At 48.3% G+C, this 21,148-nt stretch overlaps 2 protein-coding genes across 2 annotated transcripts in view; both read right to left on the minus strand.

Annotated features, from left to right (window-relative positions):
• Nucleotides 1-813: 813 nt before the first annotated feature.
• CRYGN (crystallin gamma N) lies at nucleotides 814-13,130 on the minus strand. Its single transcript, XM_044425207.1, has 4 exons — nucleotides 13,110-13,130; nucleotides 12,376-12,624; nucleotides 4,544-4,689; nucleotides 814-949 (listed from the first exon to the last, which is right to left on the minus strand). Exons 1-4 carry the CDS (start codon nucleotides 13,128-13,130, stop codon nucleotides 814-816), a joined length of 552 nt encoding a protein of 183 aa, XP_044281142.1.
• Nucleotides 13,131-18,779: 5,649 nt separating this feature from the next.
• RHEB (Ras homolog, mTORC1 binding) overlaps nucleotides 18,780-21,148 on the minus strand; it is a 29,511-nt gene continuing 27,142 nt past the window's right edge. Inside the window, exon 8 of the mRNA XM_044424718.1 lies at nucleotides 18,780-19,267. Within this exon, the coding sequence (XP_044280653.1) occupies nucleotides 19,175-19,267 (93 nt within the window). The 3' untranslated portion in view covers nucleotides 18,780-19,174. The remainder of the gene's footprint in view (nucleotides 19,268-21,148) is intronic.

The raw sequence follows: 21,148 nt of genomic DNA on the forward strand, positions 1-21,148 counted from the left end.
GTCAAGTGCTGTAGGGCAGGGGTGGGAAGAGGGCAGCCCTCCCGCGAGTCAAGCCCCCGTGAGCCTTGCCAAGTTGTGCTCCAAAGCAGCTACTGTATGTCCCTGCTCTTGCTCAGGATGAGGGGCTTGCTTTTCCTGCCACGGAGGCGTGTGGCATGCCCACGACCTCGACATCTTCTTATTCTCTAGTTGGGCTCTCCACATCATGGGTGTGTTGGGTGTTTCGAAAGGCGCACGGTCACTTATAGCCATTCACACCGATTTTTACCAGTCCAAATAAATCACCATCCTGTCCTAAGAGCAGGTGTAAAGCGATTCTGCACATTTGCAGGTAGAGGTAGCGTGGCAATGTTTCTGCAGTTCAAAACGGAACCTTAGCAAAGGCTCAGCATACACAAGCATGTCTCAACATGGTGCCCACCGTGGCCAATGGCCAGAAATGCCAGAAGCCATACTCCAATTCATCAGGAGGTTACAATATCGAGGAAGGCGGATGGAAACAATGCAGAGCGCAGAGGAACACTGGTCCCCCATCCAGAATCACCTTGACATTGTGTGAGTTCAAAAACGCCACCAGAGAGGTGCCTTTTCCCTCTGCATTTATGGGGAGCCCTCAGAGCACCTCATTACCAGCACCAGCAGAATCGGCCCCACAGCTGAGCACCACCAGGGGTTTGGTGTGTGGCAGCCATGCATGCGGCTTCCTGGGGCCGAGGATCCGCCTGCCCAAGATGAGGAAACGCCAGTGCAACGCGCAGGATTCAAAGCCTTTATTCCACATTCTGGAGCCCAGAAAGGCTCGAGAGAAGCAGCTTAGAAGTAATTGATGATTCTTCTCAATGACTGGACGTTTGCCCCCGGAGCCTGCCACTCATCGCAGCAACCGTAATCGCCTCGCTCGACCACGTACATCGGACCACGGTAATTGGGCTCCTCAAACAACACCCATCTGAAACAGAAACGCAACGGTGGTTTGTAGCCAACAATGCCAAGTGATATTCCCAGTTGTGTATGACACCAGCGTAGTCTCCTTCCTGCAAGGGGCTGGAATGTCCAGCAGGGACTTCTGGTAGCCTTTCTGAGGGGCTGCTGTGGGAAGGAGGGGAGCAGGGACATGCGCTTCATCGGCGCTGTTGAACCGGCATAAAGAGTGATCCAGCCTGTAGATGTTGCATTTTGTGGGTGTGTGGCCCCCTGAATACAGCCCTTAAATTGGACCCCTGGAAGGGACCTGTTGGTCATGACTAACAAGTCCCATTCCTGTAAATGGGTCTATCCTCAGGAGGACCTGTGTGGAATTTTACTCATTCTCCAAAGAGTCACCTTCCACTGCACCCACATATACCTGCCCACTGTGAAACTCCTGTTTCTGATAAAGCGAACTATCATCCGTGAACCCCATTGCCAGAGTGAACGCGCTCTACTCTGCAAGGCTCTTTGCTGCTTTCACCGGGTGGTTCTGAGGGCATTTCAAATGCTTTGAACCTCCAGGGTCTCAGGTGGAAGCCGCCCGATTCAAGCAGCAGCGACGACTGGGTTCGGCTCAGTGTGCATTTGGCGCGTTCTGCGTCAAAGCACGTGTTCTACCTCCAAGCCTCGTCCTGCCTCGTTTTTTAAAAAACCCAACAACGACCCTCTGCTTTTAATTAAATCTACATCATGGCTTTTTGCTAATTCATCAGAAGAGAGGGATCCTCCCTAGCCACAGACGGGTGCTTGGCAGGCATTCTTGACCTCTCGTCCAGAGTGCCTAGAAGTTTCGCCTTTTGCACTCCTTGGAGAAATGCTGCCTTGGCACAGAAGCAGGATGTCCGAGGCTGTGCTCCAGCTGTGCCTTCCACAAGCCAAGCACGCCCTGGCTCCAGCGGAGCTCCCTGCCCCACTCCTCGCTGCCCCGCTCGGTCTCAGGCCCACTCTCCCCACGCATGCCTCGTTCCTCCACAGGCAGTGCATGGTACGAGGAAACCAGCGACTCGCCCATGACATCATCGGCTCTGCAACTCCATCCATTGTACAAACAGAAAAGCACAAGAGATACAAATGCTGAGAACATTCATTTCAGGTCAAAGGGATGATGGAAGGGCAGCCCTGCGTGAGCCTCCATTGTCAAGCGAGAGATTTCAGGGAGAGAAGGGGCTGGAACGAAGCTCCTTCATCTGCGCACGTGGACACAAAGCAAGAACGCAACGTTGCAGGAGGAGGCGTTAAAAAAGCGACCCTTATTCAGCCGACTGCATCCTGCCACATGCCCTGCTGAGTTTTGCCTCGCATGAGCCAGGCTAACAATAAGCCACCTCCCCAGTCCTGTATGGCCACGGGGACTGCAGGAGGCTGCCAGCCTGTGCTGGCTGAGTGGTGTTGGGGAATGAAGTCGTAACATCTCTCAACCAGCTGGGACAGGCTGGTTTAAGGCACCCGTTGCTCCCAGTCCGGATGCCTGGGTTCAGACAGTGCAGTAAGTCATCCAAGGGCTCAGTATGGCTTAATGAACAGCCTAAACCCAGCCAGAAGCAGACACCATGATGAACAAACCACAACTCATAGCAACTATGGGCTGTTTGTGGTTAACAACCATGGCTTATTACCACAGCTGGGTTCTGAAAACACAATAACCTACAGTTCAGTCACAACTCACAGTTCCAGGACAACTCGCACCCAACCTCTGAGTGTTGTCAGAACTCAGTCCTTGGCTCCATCGGCAGCTGTTGCCAGGCCGGCTGGTTGTGCCTGCTGGAGAGAGCGAAGCACAGCCCAAGCACAGCGTCCCGCTGGCGCCTGCCCTCCCAGGGCTATGACCCCGGAGGCCACTCCAGGGCGCCGTGTGTGCGATACGCCCATGGAGAGCTCCTGCCTGAGCCTGCATCCAGAGCTAGTCAAAAGGTGCACACACACAGAGGGCTACCCACACTGGTGCACAAAATATTGACGGGAAAACCTTCAAAGGATGAGAGACAAAACAGATTCCACCGCGGACTGAGCCTGCTGAGGGGGTTTAAGGAAAGACCGGTGGGGGTGGCCACCTGGGGCCTGCAGATACCAGCTGCCTCCACCGAGAGGAGAAGGAGCCCATCTCACACGTGCTCTGGGGCCCTTGCGGTCGACTGGCAAAGATTCCCATCACTTGTGCCCGAGCTTCTCGGCAGCCCCCGTAAGGCCTCACTGCTTCAGTCACAGCTGTGCTCAGCCCGTTGCGTGCAAGCCGGGCTTGAAATAACACAGCGCCCTGTGTGAGCCTCTCTGCCTTCGCCCCCAAGCCATGCAGTCTGGCTTTTGCTGAAAACAGGGTGAAAAAATGATTTATTCATGACTGGGGCAAAAAGGCACGGATTCCTCTCGTGCCTGTGCCAGGCCCTCCCTCTCTTTCTGGGAGGCCGCACTCCAGCACCTGCACAGAGGAAAGGACTCGCATTTCCTTCCCCAGGAGGGGACATCCACTGTGTGGCCCCATCCCCTGCCCAGGGGACATTCCTGGAAGAACCAGCTGTTTCAGTCTGGCTGGAGCAAGCCCAGCCTTGGCCAGACAAGAGTTTTGGAAGAGTCCTCTTTGTTTGGCCCCTGGGCAGTTTGCCAGTCCATCGGTTTCCGAAGCGGGGCCCTGGGCCTCGAGATGCCTCCGCCAGAGCACGTGCACCTTAACGCCGGCACCCAGCACCCGCCACGCAGCAATCCGTCTCTCTCCTGTTTTTAGTGGAGAGCCTCAATTGCTGGTACCACAGAGGAGTCTTCTCTTTAGTCCTGAAAATGGAAGTTGGAGTTCGTATGGTCTGGCTGAGCAGACTGCTCCAGGATGAGGAAATCATGGGGAGAGAACAGAATGGAGTGGGGTATGGAACAGGGCATGGCAGGCTAGAATTCTGAATAGAAGCCCCTCACACACACACACTGCAACATTTTGTTGCAGATCCCACTGGTAAGACCAGGCATGGAACTTTCAAAACTGAGCTCTGCATGTCCACGAGTTCCCATCTTCCCTTCCCTTTTCTGTTGCAGGGACAGGGCAGGGACTGCCTTGTTTTTTAACCTCTCTAGAAAAAATAGGCACTGCATAATAAAAAATAAGAATAACAATCATCTGTTCAGCTGACCCAAAGACATGCATCTCTCACCCCACCCTATAATCCTTTCCTGTTTGAATAATAGGATGCTCCGAGGTGCCTCGAAGCACTTTCTGCTAAAGGTGGGATGGAACTTCAATAAATAACCAGTCCCCGTGTTCTCTGTTGCTTGGATTGCTGGAGGCTGTGTCTTTTGATTTCGTTAATTAATGCATTTACAACATTTGAAGGCCCCTCCATAACAGAAGGTTCCCTGGGCAATCTCCTTATTCATATTTGGTTGAGCAATTCGAGTTCCTGCCCTCCTGAAAGAGGGGAAGGGTTGTTCTGCTTCCCTGGAAGCTGCAGTGCGGACTGGCCTGTTGAAGAGGATGCTGACCGGTTTCTGCTTCATACATTCGAGAGAAGGACAGGAGCCCGTGAAAGCCACAGAGAGCGAGCGAGCCGCCTGTGGAGGCCGGAGGGGAGGGAATGGCTGTGCTACTTACGCGCCGTCCCCGTAGACTCTCATGGAGTTAACCCAGCGCTTGGGGCAGCCGCGAGTATTCAGGAAAGCACAGTCCTCCGTGAATTCCTGACTCCGACCACTAAAATGCCTCCCCTCGAACACTTCAATGCGGTAATGTTCTCCATGCTGTTAACAAGAAGCCCCAATTAGATTTAACGGAACCAAACAATGCACATCACTTTTGCCAACGCAAGAGAGAAAGGAATCCTGTGGTACAAAGTAGTGAAATGTGTTTATTGATCACATTTGCACGCCTGACTTCTACCCCCAAAATGCCAGACTGTACAGGAGTTATACAGGCTATGCAAGTTATGTAGACATTATCCAGTTTTATCAGTGGGGCAACACTTTCTTCTGGACCCACCTACCCAGCTTTTCCCATATGAACCTGTCAAGCTCCCAAGTCCTGTGGGAGGGGCCCTTCATTAGGTCCCATGGCTTGGTGGCCACATCATGAATGGTTTTTGAGGCTCCAGGATGCCTTTCTTGGGGGGAAAGGTTCTTTTCTGGAAGAACAGATGGTTTTCTTCAAGTTGGCCTTTGGCATATAAGTGAGCTGGATATTGAGATCCCTGCCTCCCTGCCCGCTTTCAGAGGCTCCACAACTGGCCACGAACGGAGGTAAACAGAACTTTTAATCAGGGATAGCACCTGAAAGCGAGGCCTTCTCCCACTCCCAGGCGCTATATAAACATGTCAGTGCAGTGCAGGGCTTAGTTGTCTTCCTCATCCAAGTGCCTTCCAGGGATTTTGCAAGTACAGTTGCCATCATTTCTGACCACAGGCTGTGCTGGCTGGGACTCATAGGCTTTGGTCCAAGACATCTGGAGGACAGCGGGACAGAAGGGCTGGGTCAGCGTGTCAGGCTGGAGCAGCGGAGGCATGGGTGCAAATCTGTGCTCAGCCATGACGCTCACTGGGGAACCTTGGCCCCGCCGTGCCCTCCTCTAACCTGCCTCGCAGGCTTGTTGTGAGGACCCAGTGGGGCAGAACCACATGCCCGACTCTGCACTACTCGGAGAAAAGGCAGGAAACGAGAGACTCGCCCACACAATTGGCTGCTGTCCACCAGGGATGCTGGGTTCACAGTTCCCTCAGCCAGGACTCACTGAACGGCCCCCAGACAGCGAAGGGGAACATGTAGTCCTTCAAATGTTGCTGCACGGCAAGGCCCATTAGCCTTAGCCAGCATAGTCAATGGTGAGGAATAATGGGAGTTGCAGTCCAATAGCATCTAGGGGGCCACCCAAGAAGAACCAGATCTACATGTTTTCACCTGCCCCCCACAGTCTGCAAAATGGGCATAATGACTATGGTCTTCCGGGCAGGTGAGGGGAAAGAGGCCTGTGAGCTTCTCTGTGTGAGGCACCTGCTGCACAGTCGTCACAAGAACTGCCTTGTGCAGAGGCTGTCACAGCCCTCCAGTTTCACTCCTGTTCGCAATCAGCTCTTTCAGTGACTTGTTTTAGAATGCAGGGGGATGCAGCATTTAATTGTACAAGCGAAAGAAACTCGTTTTCCTTGCCTGTGTTTGCACTACTTTGCCAAACCACAGTGCCATCTAGAGGTTATGGCACAGAAAAGCAGGAAAGGAAATGCTCTTTGTGCAGTGCCCAGATCTTAATTCTGTGCTAAATCCAAGAGAAGATGCAGTGGATGACCCCCTGGGGTGGAAAACTCTTGTGACTGCACACTGCAAGTTAATGGGATGTTTGTGGCAGCTTTCCCCCACCTGAGGCACCCGAGAGGCACTGGATCACCGTGTGCAATGCACACTCAGCATTCCCACTTCAGTGGGATGGGGAATGGATGGAGACGAAGGCCACACTGTGGTCAATGCCCAGTGTGAAGGCACCACGGACTGGCCTTTCTCCCGCGACCCCTCGGCAGGAGCCCACGGCACCCGATGGCCGCAGGCAAAGCCAGAGCAAGACCACAGGGGCCACCTCTGACATCTGCAGATGGTCCAGCCATCCAGACATGGGGAATTAATTAAGGGCCCCACGAGGGAATGAAGCATTACGAAGACCTTCCAAGATACACAAACCTTCAAACCCAAAATCACATTTTCCTTTAGTTTTCAGTCAAGTCTGTGGTTATTTACACAGGGAAATGTTGTGACTTTATTTAATAATGGGGGGGAGAGCCCCTCCCTTTCCCCCTTTTTGGGTTTCTGGCAGCTTGGATACACAATCTCAGAGGGTGAACTGAGGTAAACTTTTAGAATACCCTCCCGCCTAACTTTTGTTTTGCGTGGAGTTTGCCGACAGGTATTCTTTCTCCTTCTTTAAAACCCCATAAGCTACAGGACAGTTGATATATTTATAAATGGAATTATACATGAGAAAACTTGGCTGAAGTACCAGAGAACTTGCGGCATTCTTTTGCCTGTGGAATCTCAGATATGCCTGAAACAGCTGCCGGTGGTAAAAGAAAGAAAGAAAGAAAGAAAGAAAGAAAGAAAGAAAGAAAGAAAGAACCATGTGCATATGTGTATAGACAACAGCCTTTCCCAACCAGGTGCCCTCCAGATGTTCTGGGTTCTAACTTCCATCAACCCTAGCTAGATGGTCAGGAACGCTGGGAATTGTAATCCAAGGGCAGCATCCAGCTGCTTCATTCCCCCAGTGCCAACGACGCTGCGCTAGCAGAACCTATGTTCCAAACTTTACGCAAGAGCCGATCCAACTGAAGTGGCCGTTGTGCAAATGCAGCTGCAGGCACACAACGGGAAAGCCATTGAGCAACTTGTGATGCAACGTGATGGACTTGTGCAACCAAGCGTTCCACTTATGCAATTGGTCGCACAAGCATAACACACAATCAGCTTGCAGAATGGACAGATTTAGTGGAGCTCTGTTAAAATGACACCATTGGATGGAGTCCCATAAGATTTTGAAAGCACCAGATTGGGGAAGCACCAGATTGTGTGCATGCACGCGCGCGCGCGCACACACACACACACACACAGAGAAAGAAGGTGATTGAGAATGAGAGAGAGAGAGAATGAGAAAGAGACTGCACAGTTAGTCTTGAATGAGAGAGGGAGTTCCTCTTTGAAATGACTCTGTTGTAAAAGAGGTGAAAATACTTAAAGCACCCGTTCTTGTGGCATACACATGCAATATTCTTACAAATATTTACATACTACATATCTACGGATAAAAAACCAGAGTGGCTTACAAAAAAGGGAAAATAGAGCAATGCAGTCCTAGGCATTTCTCTTCAGAAGACAGCTCCATGGGCTTCAATGGGCTGAATTTCCAGGTAATTGTGCAGGATTGCACTGTCAGTGTGTCTTCCTATATAGTTTGCTATCTGGGAGCAAATCCCATAGAAAACATGATTTATGACTCAGTACTCATGTGTAGGATTCAGCTGGAAAGAACATACGGTATTAAAACCACAGACTTACACACACACACGCACACACACACAGCCACCAGCTGTGAAAAGCATAAATTGAGCTGCTTTTAAAAGCAGCAGGAACTATGCACGAAAATCCTGCTTGAAATACCCCCCTCTTGATGTGGTGAGGGGCTCTGAGTGTCAGAGAAGCCGAGAGCAAACCTGCCAGGAGACCAGGGTCTCTCACCAGGATGGTCCCCCGCAGGTCACCCAAGGTGGGCAAAGCAGAGACACCAGATCAGCTAAGTTGCCTTCACCCTCTTCAGCAGCAGAAGAGACTGGAAGTGCCCAACAGTGATGGGAGCGAGGAACTCCTGAGGGGCAGCTGCTGGGTGGCAGTGGCAGCTGAAGGTGATATTGGTGTTGGATCTTTCACAGACAACAGCAGTAATGCTCAAGCTAACTCTGGTTAATATTGCACAGAAGAAAGCAATGGAAGATCACTTCTGAATCTTCTTGACCTGAAAACTCCATGATGGAACAACCCAGAATTAGAAAGGAGATCGTGCCAGAAGATGAGATGCCCCCAGGTTGGAGGGCCTTCAGTGAGCTACTGGGGAAGAGCAGATAGCACTGTTGCTGATGATGCAACCAGATCAAAGCAGAAAGGAAGTGCTGACATGCATGGAGGTGAAAGGAAAATCCAATGCTGCACAGCACATACAATTGCAACAAGAAAAGTGAGAAATAAAAGTCAAGGCAAACTGCACATTGTAAAGTGGTTCTTGAAGTGGGCTGGATGGGGTCACTGGGGTGGTGGGTGTGGGCTTGGGTGGACTCCAAGGGATGCTGGAGGACAGGAGAGCCTGGAAGAGTGTTGTCTGTGGGGTCGTGAAGGGTTGGGCACAACTTTGCGACTAACAACAACAACTTGACGTGGCCTGGAACGGGACATTTTCAGTGAGACAAATACAAAGTGTTGTACCCTGAAACCAACAAACTCAGCAGAATAGGAGTGGTTCTAATATGAGTCAAGCTGTAGCACAAGGCTGTAAGGCAAATCCGATTGAATCATGTAAATCAGAATTGTCGGGAAAACCTATCAACATAACCATCATTCAGGACTAGGCGCCAATGATACTGAAGAAGAAGTTGAAAACTATTATACAAGCATGCAAGAGGAAAGTGATAATGCACAAACACCAAGACATGCTGATAATCATATTTGAATCAGATGCAAAAGAATGGAACAAAGCAAAACTGAATGTTGTTGGAGAATTTGGCCTTGGGGTATGAAACGAGACAGGAAAATCTCTCATAGAATTCTGTGATACCAACCGTATGTTTTTTGCAAATATATATTTCAAGCAATCGATCAGATGACTGTACAGCTAGATATCATCAGATAGCCAATGTCAAGGTCAAATAAACTACATAATTGGAAGGGAAAGACCAAGAAACTATATTTTCACTGCCAAAATAAGCCTGGCAGCAGATTGTGGAGGTGACTATGAACTTTTAATATAAAAAAACAGACTAAAGCTGAAAAAGATCAGCAGAAGCACAGTGCCAAAATACAACTTAAATAGCATTTCTGAGTAAATTAAGGTACACATAAAGAACAGACTAGCTTTGCTGAACTCAACTGACCATAAACAGGAAGAACTGTGGACTAAAAACAGAGACAATCTTAGAGATGAATGCAAAAATACCATTCCTGTAGCAAAAAGAAAGAAAAATCCTAGATGGATGACAGAAGAAATGATCACAGTTGCAGTGTAAGAAGCAAAAGCAAAAGCTGACAGAAATAGGGACAGGATCCTGGATGTAACTTTGCATGAATTATCATGTAGAGATAAAAAGAACTATGATAATTGCCAGTACAAAGAAATAGAAAAGAACAACAAAATTGGAAAAACAAAAGACCTCTTCCAGAGAGACAAGAAATCAAAAGGAAATTCAGTCTTAGGCTAGGAATGCTGAAAGACCAACAGGGGAACACTATCATCAGATCAGAAGACAAAGAGAAGTAGAAACAATATTTGAAAGAACTATACAAAAGAGAATAAAGGATGACAGGTTCCTTTGATGAGAAATCCTACGAGGTAGAATCTGCGATATTAGAAAGTGAAGCGAAAGCTGCTCTGAAGGCACTTGGAAGGAATAAAGCAATCCGAGGAGAAAGGGAACCAAAACAACCGCAGAGATTGAAATCCAAATCCTAATGAGAATATGCCGACAAATATGGAAAACAAAACAGTGGCCCACAGAAATGTCCAATACACACTCCAATAACCAGGGAAGGAGATGCTGAGGGATGCACCAAACATAGGACCCCGGCATTCAGTTCCCATGCAACCAAAATTATGCTCAGGGTGTTGCAACAGACTTTTCCCTTATAAGGAGCGACAAATGCTGGATTCCGAAAAGGAAGACGCACTCCGGATTACATTGGGAAGGATGATTGCTTTACTGGAGGGCACCAAAGAATTTTAGAAGAAGATCGGTCTTTGCTTCACAGACTACGGCAAAGCTGTGTGGACCGCAAAAAGCTCTGGATGGTCCTGAAAGAAATGAGTGCGGCTCATCCTGTGATTGTCCTGATGAAGAACCTGCATCACGGACAAGAAGCTGCTGTTAGGACAGAACGTGGAGGGACAGAACGGTTTCCTATGGGCAAAGTGTCGGGCTGGTGTGCATCTTATCTCCCTGTGTCCTCAGTCTGTACCATAAGGAGAACTGGATTAAGATCAGGCGAAGGAAGTGTGAAAATTGCTGGAAGACACATCAATAATTGAAGATATGCAGATGATACCATGCTACTGGCAGAAAGAAGCAATGACTTGAAGCGACACCGGATGAAAGCGCAAACCCTGAACTGCAGCTGAACATGAAGGGGAACATCATGACTAGGGGAGAATTACACAACTTTAATAACAGTGAGGATATTGGAATTGTGAAAGAATTTGTATACCTTGGCTCAGTCATCAATTCAAAGGGAGAGTGCAGCCAAGACATTCGAGGAAGAGTGATACTAGGAAGAGCAGTAACGGAGTAACGAGAAAGGATCATCACATGCAGAGCTCTTTGCTGGAGACCAAAGCCAAGGTCATCCACACCGCTGCACTGACTCAACACGGCTGACAGCCATTGGTGAGCTCATGGCTTCAGTGAAGTTTGATCACCTATAACAATGGTGAGGAACCTGCGACCCTCCAAAGGTTTGCTTGCTTACAGCTCCCATCAGCCACCATCCAGCTTGGCCAACGGCCAGGTTATTAGTTATTTATTTAAAGTTTTTATATGCCGTCCCCATTGCTACATAGCCTCGGGATGGCTCACATCAACAAATAAATAAAACAATACAATTACAACTTGGAAACACACTGGCTGCACAATTAAAACTATAAATACTAAAGTTTATTAAAATACTCTTTGAATAAAAAGGTCTTGGCCTGGGGCTGAAAAACAAATAGCGACGGTGCCAGGCAGACCTCTCTGGGGAGCGCATTCCACAGATGGGGCGCCACCGCAGAGAAGGCCCTCCTCCGGGCACTTTGCTTCCTGATGCCTCTCCTGGAGGAGAGCCCCTGCTGCCGATCTCAAGGGGCGGGGGGGCAAACATGGCCAGCAGCCCAGAGTTTGACGGACCAGTGGTTCCCCACTTCTGCCTTAAAAGGAGGTTAGGGCAGCCCATAAGGTATGATTCTGCAATTCTAGCACTGGCAAAGCTGAGTCAGCCTTGCAGGTCAAGGAGGGGATGCCCATTTCACAGACAGAAATGGGGACACTTTGGGGCAGTCCTGAGAACCCTGCTCCCAGACTGGGGGCCAGTCCAAGCACCCGACCCCTGCCATATTACTCTCCACTCCCCTCCACCCGCTGCATCCCCGAACTTTGCAAGCGCCTGTCCAGAAGGGATCTCTGAAGCAGAGTTAAGCTGCCGGTCACATGCATGCTGGGGATCAGCTTCCTAGGAGGCAGACGCAGCAAGCCCCCTGAGCAGACATGTAGGAGTGGTCTACTTCATGGCACTTTACAAAACGCTACAAATGTACAATAATCGCGCCATGGAATGTGCCCCACGCCGAGCGGCTGCGCTGACAGTCAAGGCAGGCATTTGCGAAGCAAAGGGGAGGCAGAGGAGCCGGCAGCAGCGTCCGGTACCCTTGTGCCTGCCCCATGTGCAAGCGTGGGGCAGGCAAAAGGCCTCCCTAGGATGTCCATCCCAGAGCCGCCTTCCCCCCGCCGGTGCCCTCAGCTGGGCTGGACTGCAGCTGCCTTAATTCCCTCGAGGGAGTGAAGCCCTGGAGCCAGGAGACACGGAGGCGTGCCCAAGAGGCGTGCGCCAGGGCTGCTTGTGGCGCTCTTGGCACTTCCCCGCATGGCAACGTGGGGAGACACGAAGGCCATCCTCACCCGGCGAGGCAGCCTGCACAGCCGCCAGCAAAAGGGAGCACTAACCATTCCAATGGGCTTGCAGGACCCCATCCGGTCGCTGTGCGCGTTCCAGAGGAAGAATCCAGGATACTCGCCCCGCTCCAGGACGTACTGCTGGCCGCGGAAGTCCACGTGACTGAAGCAGACCCAGGCTCCGCTCTGCACACAGATGGAATTGACTCGGTTCAGGAAGCCCCAGTCCTGGAAGTTATCGCAGAGACCGCTCAGCTGCAGCTTCCTGCCTGTGAAGCATTTGCCCTCGTAGAAGACAATCTGGAACGAAGAGAACCTTGCGCTGAGCAATGGATGCCCACCACGCCGGAGTCCCTGCCCAGTCCCGTGGCATCCAGCGCCACGTGCAGCAGGTTTCCATTTGTGCCCCACGAGAGGAGCAGTGGAAGTGGGAAGAGGACCCTTGGCGAGATATTGCAGCTTGGTCCCAGCGAGCAGCACTGCAAACACCCCTCGGGCGTTCGCAACTGTGTGTTTAGATTGATTAGGAAACACTCCATCGTCGTATTTCCCAATCCCTTCTCTTGAGTTGCCAGATTCTTGCACTTTAAGGAAATGTCCCATTATTCCAGACCACCCCGGCTGTGTGACCCCACCCTGTGAGACAACGCAAGCTCACAGTAAACCATGCTCTCCCCCGCTGGCATACAGAGGTTTCATTTTCCATCATGCAACCTCATCTTTCAAAAGAACATCTGAGCTAGAATATCAGTGAAGTTACAAATAATAATGAAGACGTTACTTACCTTTCCCGAATATTGGGGCATGTTTGGCTGGCTAAAGCTGAAGCTGACTCCCAAGTGGGCTTTGCAGAACCCTTTGCTGGACGTTCTGCTATATATCGCAAATGGGGAGCCCAGGTCAGGGTTGTCAGGCCTGCCAAACAATACACGCCAGGAACGATTCATGCTTAGCTGGCAAGAACTGCATGCCGCTCAGTCTCTGCTGATACGGGAGTTTTAATTTAATCCAGACACTTTAACAAAAGAATCACTGGATGGGGAATTGAGCAATGAGTGCTGTACATAGATGGCTCCCTTTCGATAAGCTACATTTAAAAGAGGTGGTAAGAAAGTTCTTGGAATGTCCTGCTTTTCATCTGTTTTTCCCATGTCATATCACACATTTTCCGTCCAAGGCCCTCTTTCTGAAGTTTGCAATGAAGCATCCCAGATGATACCTTTGATTTTAGACAGCTTTATACATTCTGAGGTAGCCTTTCCCGATTTGCTGCCCTCTGGAACTGCCGGATGGAAAGGCCCATCATCCCCAACCCACATAGCCAAGGATGCTGCCTAGAAATGATGGAAGCTGCTGTCCAGCCCACTGGTCACCAAACTGAGAAATGTTGCCTTAGAACATCTACCGTCGATTTGCATCAAGTCAGGTCATGGGTCTGTCTACCTCAGGACTGACTCCTCAGACTGATGTACTGCAGGACTTCTGGTGGAATCCCATCCTGTATCTGCTGTCTGAGATACTGCGAACTTGACCCATGACTTCATGTGAGACATATTATCCTGAAGTCCTTCCTCAGAGGACTGGTGCCACCCGATCCAGCTTAAGTGGAGGCACCAAGGCTACATACACGCACGGTCTGTGGGAACCCAAATTTGCCCTCAGAGACTACTTGGCTGCACAAGATCATCCTATCGGTCTGGCCACATGGGAAAAAACCTGCAGGACAAAGAATCTATGAGTTGCAGAATTTTAACAGAAGTTGTTTGACCTTTCAAACCTCTTTTTCTATGGGGTGTGTTCAAAACACGGCTGCTACAACCAGACCTCAAAACATCAGAAGAAAGCCTATGTTGTCAGCATTCTGTGGACAGCCAGTGGCCAACAGTTGCCCATGGGAAGTCCACCAGCAGGACATGAGCACAAGGACACCATCTTGCTATGTTCTGCCGTAACTGATAGTGAGTCCTTGTTGTTACGTCCTGACAAGTCAACTCCGACTTGTGGTGACCCTATGAATGAAAGCTCTCTTCCTATCCTGGACAGCCCTGCTCAGCTCTTCCAAATGCAAGGCTGTGACTTCCTTGATGGAGTCAATCCATCCCATGCTTGATCTTCCTCTTCTCCTTCCACCTTTGACTTTCCCTAGCAGGGTTGTCTTCTCGAGGGAGTCTTGCCTTCTCATGACACGCCCTCAGTTTTGTCATGTTTGTTTTTGGAGGGAAAGCTCCAGCTTGATTTGATCTAGAACCCACTAATCTGTCTTTCGGTTGGTCCAGGGTATTCACAAAGCTCTCCTCTAGTGCCATGTTTCAAGCACATCCATTTTCTTCCTCTCAGCTTTCTTCCCTATCCAACTTTCATGGACTGTGGAAGAAAGGTCACATCCAACAATGCCCTTGGTTTTCCTAGTTTTGATATTGTGGCAAAGATTCTACTGCCCAAGTCCCTGGTTAAAAAGGCGGAAAGGGGAAGAAATAGTTGTCCAGGGAAAATCAAAGTTACCGCTTCTACAAAGATAAAACAGCTACGACCCATGTGGAATTTCCCCTCTTCAGAAGTACTCCGTGGAGTTTACCGACAGATGAAAGAGCACAGACTCATGAGGCAATCCAGTATCAATTAAACAGACCGGACCTGAATAGACACTTACAGGATTATACCGTTAATTGCAGGTCTCTCAGCATCTAATGAATTATGTTACATTGGGACAGAGTCCCACTTAGACCAACAAAGTCCTACAATCTCCCAGCTCACCCCCAGCCATCTTGCATAGGATCGTGTCCTTTGTTCAGGGTCAATTTCATAGCCCAGAATGCAAAGCTAAAGGAATTACTGAACAGGTACCCAGCCTTTGCTTTTTGGTAGCTGCAAGGTAGTCAAAAAATACCTTCTTCCCAAAGGTATCTTTAGCAGGTGTTCTGCTCCCCAACAAGACTTCAGCGATGGCTTTGACTCCTTTCTGTTGTGTGGGCAGGAGCAGAAGGAACAACCTGTTGTATCATTTCAAGCTTGAGGCTTGGCCTGGTGACCAAGAAGGATCATTCCTCAGAACTTAAGACTGTCACACCCTAGACTAAATTTCTATGAATCCAGCCTGCAGATACCACCAAGGACTGGCTTTTTCTGAGCCACATGAATTCTGCAGACTTTATTTTTTCCCACTTTCCCAGGGGTGGGGTGGTGGGGGTGGTGTGACATTAATTTGCATCCACACAAACTGCATTCATGTTAATACACACTTGCACAACTGCAAAATAGCACAAGTACCAGGTGTCTTTCTTCCTACCTTCTTCCAGTCATTGACAGAATCACTCCCACCTGTCCCGCTGCCACTTTAGCCAGAATTTCATTCTATTTAGTGCTAATGTGAATTAACACAAGTAGAATGAAATTCTGGTAAAAGGAATCAGCTTCTCTCAAGCAGTAGATGACACCCAAGAAGCAACACAAAACAAATGGCATGAATTTAGCAGCCGTACCTTAGTATTGGAGCTGTTTCAACCTCCACATGTTCCTGCCCCAAACTCTGAAGAACTGCTGCGTGTTAGTGGAGAAATTTGCACCAATGGCTGGTCTACACTAAGCAATTTATGTGGGGATTGTTTAGGCTAGTCCATGCAAGGATAATAAACAGCCAACTCCCACAGTCAGGCCGTTTTTCAAAACTCATCTTAGGAAAAAATAAATACTCCCATCTTCAGGAACTTGATCTGAAAGGGAATTTTTGCTTAAAAATGAAACCACCTTGACATACCTCGTGGATGATTTGCCATGTATACTTGCCTGCTAGAAGTAACCCCTGGGACTCTGCACTGAGAAAAAAGCAGGATTCTGCAACCGAAACGGTGCAGCAGCAACGCAATGGTGCTGCTGAGTGTGCAGCTTCTGGCACGAGTGCTCATGGATTTCGAAAGCAACCAAATAATGTAACAATGCACTCAAGTGAACACAGAGCGGTGATGCTCATTACTGAATGACCCAGATTGGAGGTCACAGTTGGACCATAAATCAGTGCTGCAAAATGACCCTGGGACTCACATACTCCCTCTTTCGGCTCAGCTGCCAGGAGAGTAAAAGCTTCTGCTTCCTAGTTCTAAGAAACCAGTGTATTGTTATGCCTGCTTTGGAAATTTCAGCTAGTTTGCTGAAACAATCCAGAATGTGAAACAAATGATTTAATCCTGGCTTGTTCCTATAAATTAGGGGTGCAAAACCACCTAAATCCAGTCTGGAGTCCTAATCTGCCCCAAGGGGCCCCACCAGATGGGTCCAACCCCCTTTTCCCAACAGTCTATTATTTGCAGATTTTTAGTCTTTTGCAGTTTTCCCTGTTCTAAAAGGTCGAAATGCATCTCCTTTCTGGCAGATAGGACTTTTATGCTAAAATATGCTGGCACTTTCGCTATTTTGTGCTCTGCCTTCTTGAACCTACCACTGAAATGCAGCAAGAACACGAAAGGATATTTTATATGATGCAAAACGATGATTTAACATTGTATCTGAACTGGGCCATAGCTTCAGCCCAGAAGCAATGAACATAGATGAAGCCTCCTAAAGGAGATTCCGAACAGCAAGCTCCTCTGTTTCTGGTCAGCTACATCCAATTTAGTCCCATTAGCAAGAAGTCCCCCTGGCCTAGTAAAAGACTGAATTGGTATCGTTGGAGAAGCACTTCATTGCAGGGTCCTGCGCTATATAGCCAATTTCATGATAGAACACTGGAATGGAGTAAGATAATACTGTTAATTTATATTATTTTATCAAAGTTATTTATGTTTGTGAGCCACCCTGAGGCTTTGGCGAATGGGGCAGCATAGAAATTTTCTAAATAAATAAATAAATAATCCATACACACATACCTAGGGTCAAGCTTAAAATTTGCTTCCACGTGGCTTGTACACACCTTCAGTTCTGTCACACACATAAAATATTCTACAGGGTTCACCAGCAGATACGGAATGAGATCAAACCAGCTCAGCAAGTGCTATTTTCACACTAGCACACAATTTATTAGCAAGAACATTTTATATGTTTGGTGCACTCTAGAGACATAACTAATTAAATCTTCGTATTACCCACTGGGGAAGAAGTTGGCAACAGCCATCCCTTTTCCACAGATGGGGAAATTGGGCCAACAGGAAGCTCCAGACCTTGTGGGGAGTCGGGCAAACCCAGACTTTGCAATCGGGCTCTCCAGTGCTGGGTGGCAATTAGCTTGCTCAGGGTGCTGGTTCTCCTTGTTCGGATCTTGAGAAAGCGTGTGGTACGGCAACATGTTGTGGCACTGGCAAAATTGTCTGGGTTCTGGCTGAGCTCTGATCGCCATTCCTCAACAGTCCCACTTCCTAGTGTTTCTGTTCGGCTTCTGTTTGGGGTGATGGGGATTGCGAGGCTCACACAAAGGCCGTGCACAACATGAGTCGCACAGGGTTGGTGTCAACGGCTGTCTTGTGAACAGGCAACAAAGGGAATGTTACATTATAACACAGCAAGCAAACTCAACTGTTAGAAATATCTAGGGTCACACTTTCATTTGTGAAGCACAAGGACAAACCAAACCAAATGCAACCTCAAATATGCCTGTAGTTATAAAAACTCCTCACTTGAAAGCAACCCTGTGAGAAAAGGCATTAGTATATCCTCCCAAAATTAAGTATCAAAAGGGTGTGAGGACGCTGCATGATGCATTCTTAGCCCACCCTTCTCCAGGAGCTCTGGATACCTTACCCGCATTATCTTATCCCACCAGCCTGTCAGGACAGTGGCTGGATCAGGCTTCGTGGCCAGGTTGTGGTTTGAACCAATGTCACTTGGAGTCTATCGATTACACAACCCTGCCTTCTGGCATCAAGAGGAGGTGATGTCCAAGTTGTTGTCAGAGCAGAACCGAATTTCGGTGTTTGAAAGCAAGGAACTCCCACTCCTGCAAACTCAAGACTGTGGCTTCCCTTATGGAGTCCATCCGTCTCATATTCGATTTTCCTTCTCTTCTTCCTTCGAGGTTCCCTAGCATCATCGTTGTCTCCAGGGAGTCTCGCCCTCTTATGATGTGCCCAAAGTATCACAGCTTCGGTTTTGTCATTTTTTATTCCAGAGTTGAGACATATTGGAGGAAAAATCCAATTTCCAAATTGAATTTACAAATAAATAGGTATTCTGTTCACCTCAATTGCTGAACTACTAAAGCAACATGATTACAGCCAAAGAGTACACTGCTCAGAGTGCAAGGATAATCATAACACTTTTCTTCAAGCCCTGTAAAGTACAACCAAAACGTGTTAAAATTCAAATGCTGCAGCCTCTTCTGAGAACTATCCTTGAGAATTGCTCAATGCAAACACACCACCACATAGCTCAGAAATGGTGTGCAGATTTATATATTTCTGGAAACCTGAAATTGTTAATATGATATGGAGAACAATATTAAAGAACCCCACATAAGCAGATGGCACACAAAGGGTTGCAGCTATTTTATTTACAAGTATACATTTAACACAAAGAAACACTGATATTCAAGCCTAGTTAATAGTAGTGTAACAATATGCATCATCTGAATGATTATTCTAACCCAACTACACTGAAAAATTAATGCCAATAAAATTCTTGGTCATAATATTAAGAAATACAATATATAAATTGAAAATATGATTGCTTAAAATTTGAAAATGGAAGTGAAGCCTTTTTTGCCAAGGAGTCAGAGTTTAACATAATCTGAAAGGGAAAGTTTCCAACTGACTGTGTCTTGTTCAGGTTAACAGAAGAAGCAGTGCAGTTTCACTGTGAGGGGAACAGGCAGTTTGCTTCTTTAGGTAGAACCACAGATTCCCAGCGCTCAGCCTCCGCTGTGCAATCACATAACCGAGCACGAAGACTTCCCTTGTGAAGAGGCCCCATCAATTTTCTCTGCCTCCAAAATTATCCTCCTGAAAACATCCACAGCAGTCTGGAAAAAAAAGAGAAGGGCTGTCGAGAATCTCAAGCATGGCACATGCAGCAGCAGCAGCTGCTGCAATTGTTTCAGAACAATAATCAAGGAGAAGAACAAGATGTCTGTCTCTGGACCTGCACCACCAGAGCTCGAGGCTGAGAGAGGGATGTTGTGCTCGTTACATGCCATGTAAAAACCAAAGAAAACCCAAACCGAATTAAGCTCATGTTCAAGCTCCAGGTGCATTTCTTATCTGGCCCTCGCTGCCAAGCAAGCTGCTTCCCTCTCTAGCGTAGTCTTGCAAGTCCATACTCGGCTCATAAAGGGCAGATCGTGCACACCAGCACCAGCTTCCCAGGCGCCTACCTTGCTCCCAGACTGGCCTAACACCTTTTACGGAGCTGCCTTAGACCCTTATGATCCATAATGTTCTTCCAAGCTCAAGGTGATGTCTGAATCAGACGGCTCTTCAAGCTACAGCTAAGATCTCTTCCTTAATAAAACGGATATTTCATTGTATGGTAGAATTCCTATGGCGGAATGGTACAACGGGCTGGATTATACATCGTGTGAATGCCCTATTTCCCTGCACACTGTGCCGCTCGGTGCCTGTATTTAAAAAAGCAAAGCAGCCTGCTGATTTCAGAGATGTGAGCCACAGTTGATCAAGGCAGATGCCAGAGGTGGATGCTGGATGGACGCTGCTTTCTGAGAAATAGAGATGGCAGCATCAATGGGCCAAGGAAACTCTGGAAGTCCAAATTAAAACTAAATCTGGGCCAAGCACCACGGAGCAGAAGGAAGCACCTTTCCAGCAGGAGGTTTCGCAGCTTAGGGTATTTCTGGACCAAGACCTGCTGCGAGATATTGAGGTGCTGGTTGCACTTCAGACTGGTTTTATTCAGCTTTGGCTGGAGTGCCAGGCACAGACACACCCGGTTGTGATCACACACGTTACTTACATTGTGATAGTAGAATGGGAATGGGGGGTTATTGGGTGGGGTGGCAGGCTGCCTTTCGAGAAAAAAAACAAAAACAACCCCCCCCACACAAACACTGACTTTAGCTGCTCAAATACTGACTGATGCCCAGGCATCAGTATTATATGGCCGCGTTTACTGAACCAGTGGTGTAGCTGCCAGTTAACTTCAGACTGATGTTCAAGGTTCTGGTTACTTTTGAAGGTCTTTCTGGCTTGTGGCCAACTTACTAGGGGAATCCTTCCCTGTGAGTCTTACAAGGAGCATCCCTCCCAGCACTCTTACACGTGCCGTTGCCTTTTCAAGTGTGGTTGGTGGAAACATACAATAGGACCTTTTTCCTTTAAGGGCACTGTGTTTATAGGGGCGTGACTGCTCCAAGTGCTTGGATTAGGCCCTCTTTCCTCATCCTTCACCAACACTTGGGCTTCTCTTTTGCAGCAAGACTTTTTCCCCCTTGCTGTTTTGTTTGGGTTTTCTAGATTCCTTTTGCAGCTTTACTTTGGTCGTATGTTTATTATCCCTGCTTTATATTGGATTTCTATCGCATGAAATTTGTATGGTTCCGATATGGACGTTCCTCTGTGAAGAGCTAAGAATGGCTCTGAAAAAAATGTGCTCTGAAAATCTAGCCTAAATACATATAGTGCTACTGGGGGTACAGTGCTTATTTGGGAGCACCTGGCCTGTTTGCTGGGCTAAAAGGTAGCAGAGAAAGACTTACTTAAGACCTGAACAGGGAGAACTGCCCGTGGCCAAGGGGGCAGCACGCCCCCAAAACACTGCTCTTCAGCACCTTGCAGTATTTTGTCTCTTAGCACTGTCAGCGTGTTGTAGCTCACTTGTTCATCCTCTATTTTTCGCTTTTAAGCCCTTCCGCTGAAACCTGCTAATATCTTGTGACTTCAAAAGGAAC

The sequence above is a fragment of the Varanus komodoensis genome, unplaced genomic scaffold (assembly GCF_004798865.1).
Source record: "Varanus komodoensis strain SLA01 unplaced genomic scaffold, ASM479886v1 scaffold15, whole genome shotgun sequence".
NCBI lineage: Eukaryota > Metazoa > Chordata > Lepidosauria > Squamata > Varanidae > Varanus > Varanus komodoensis.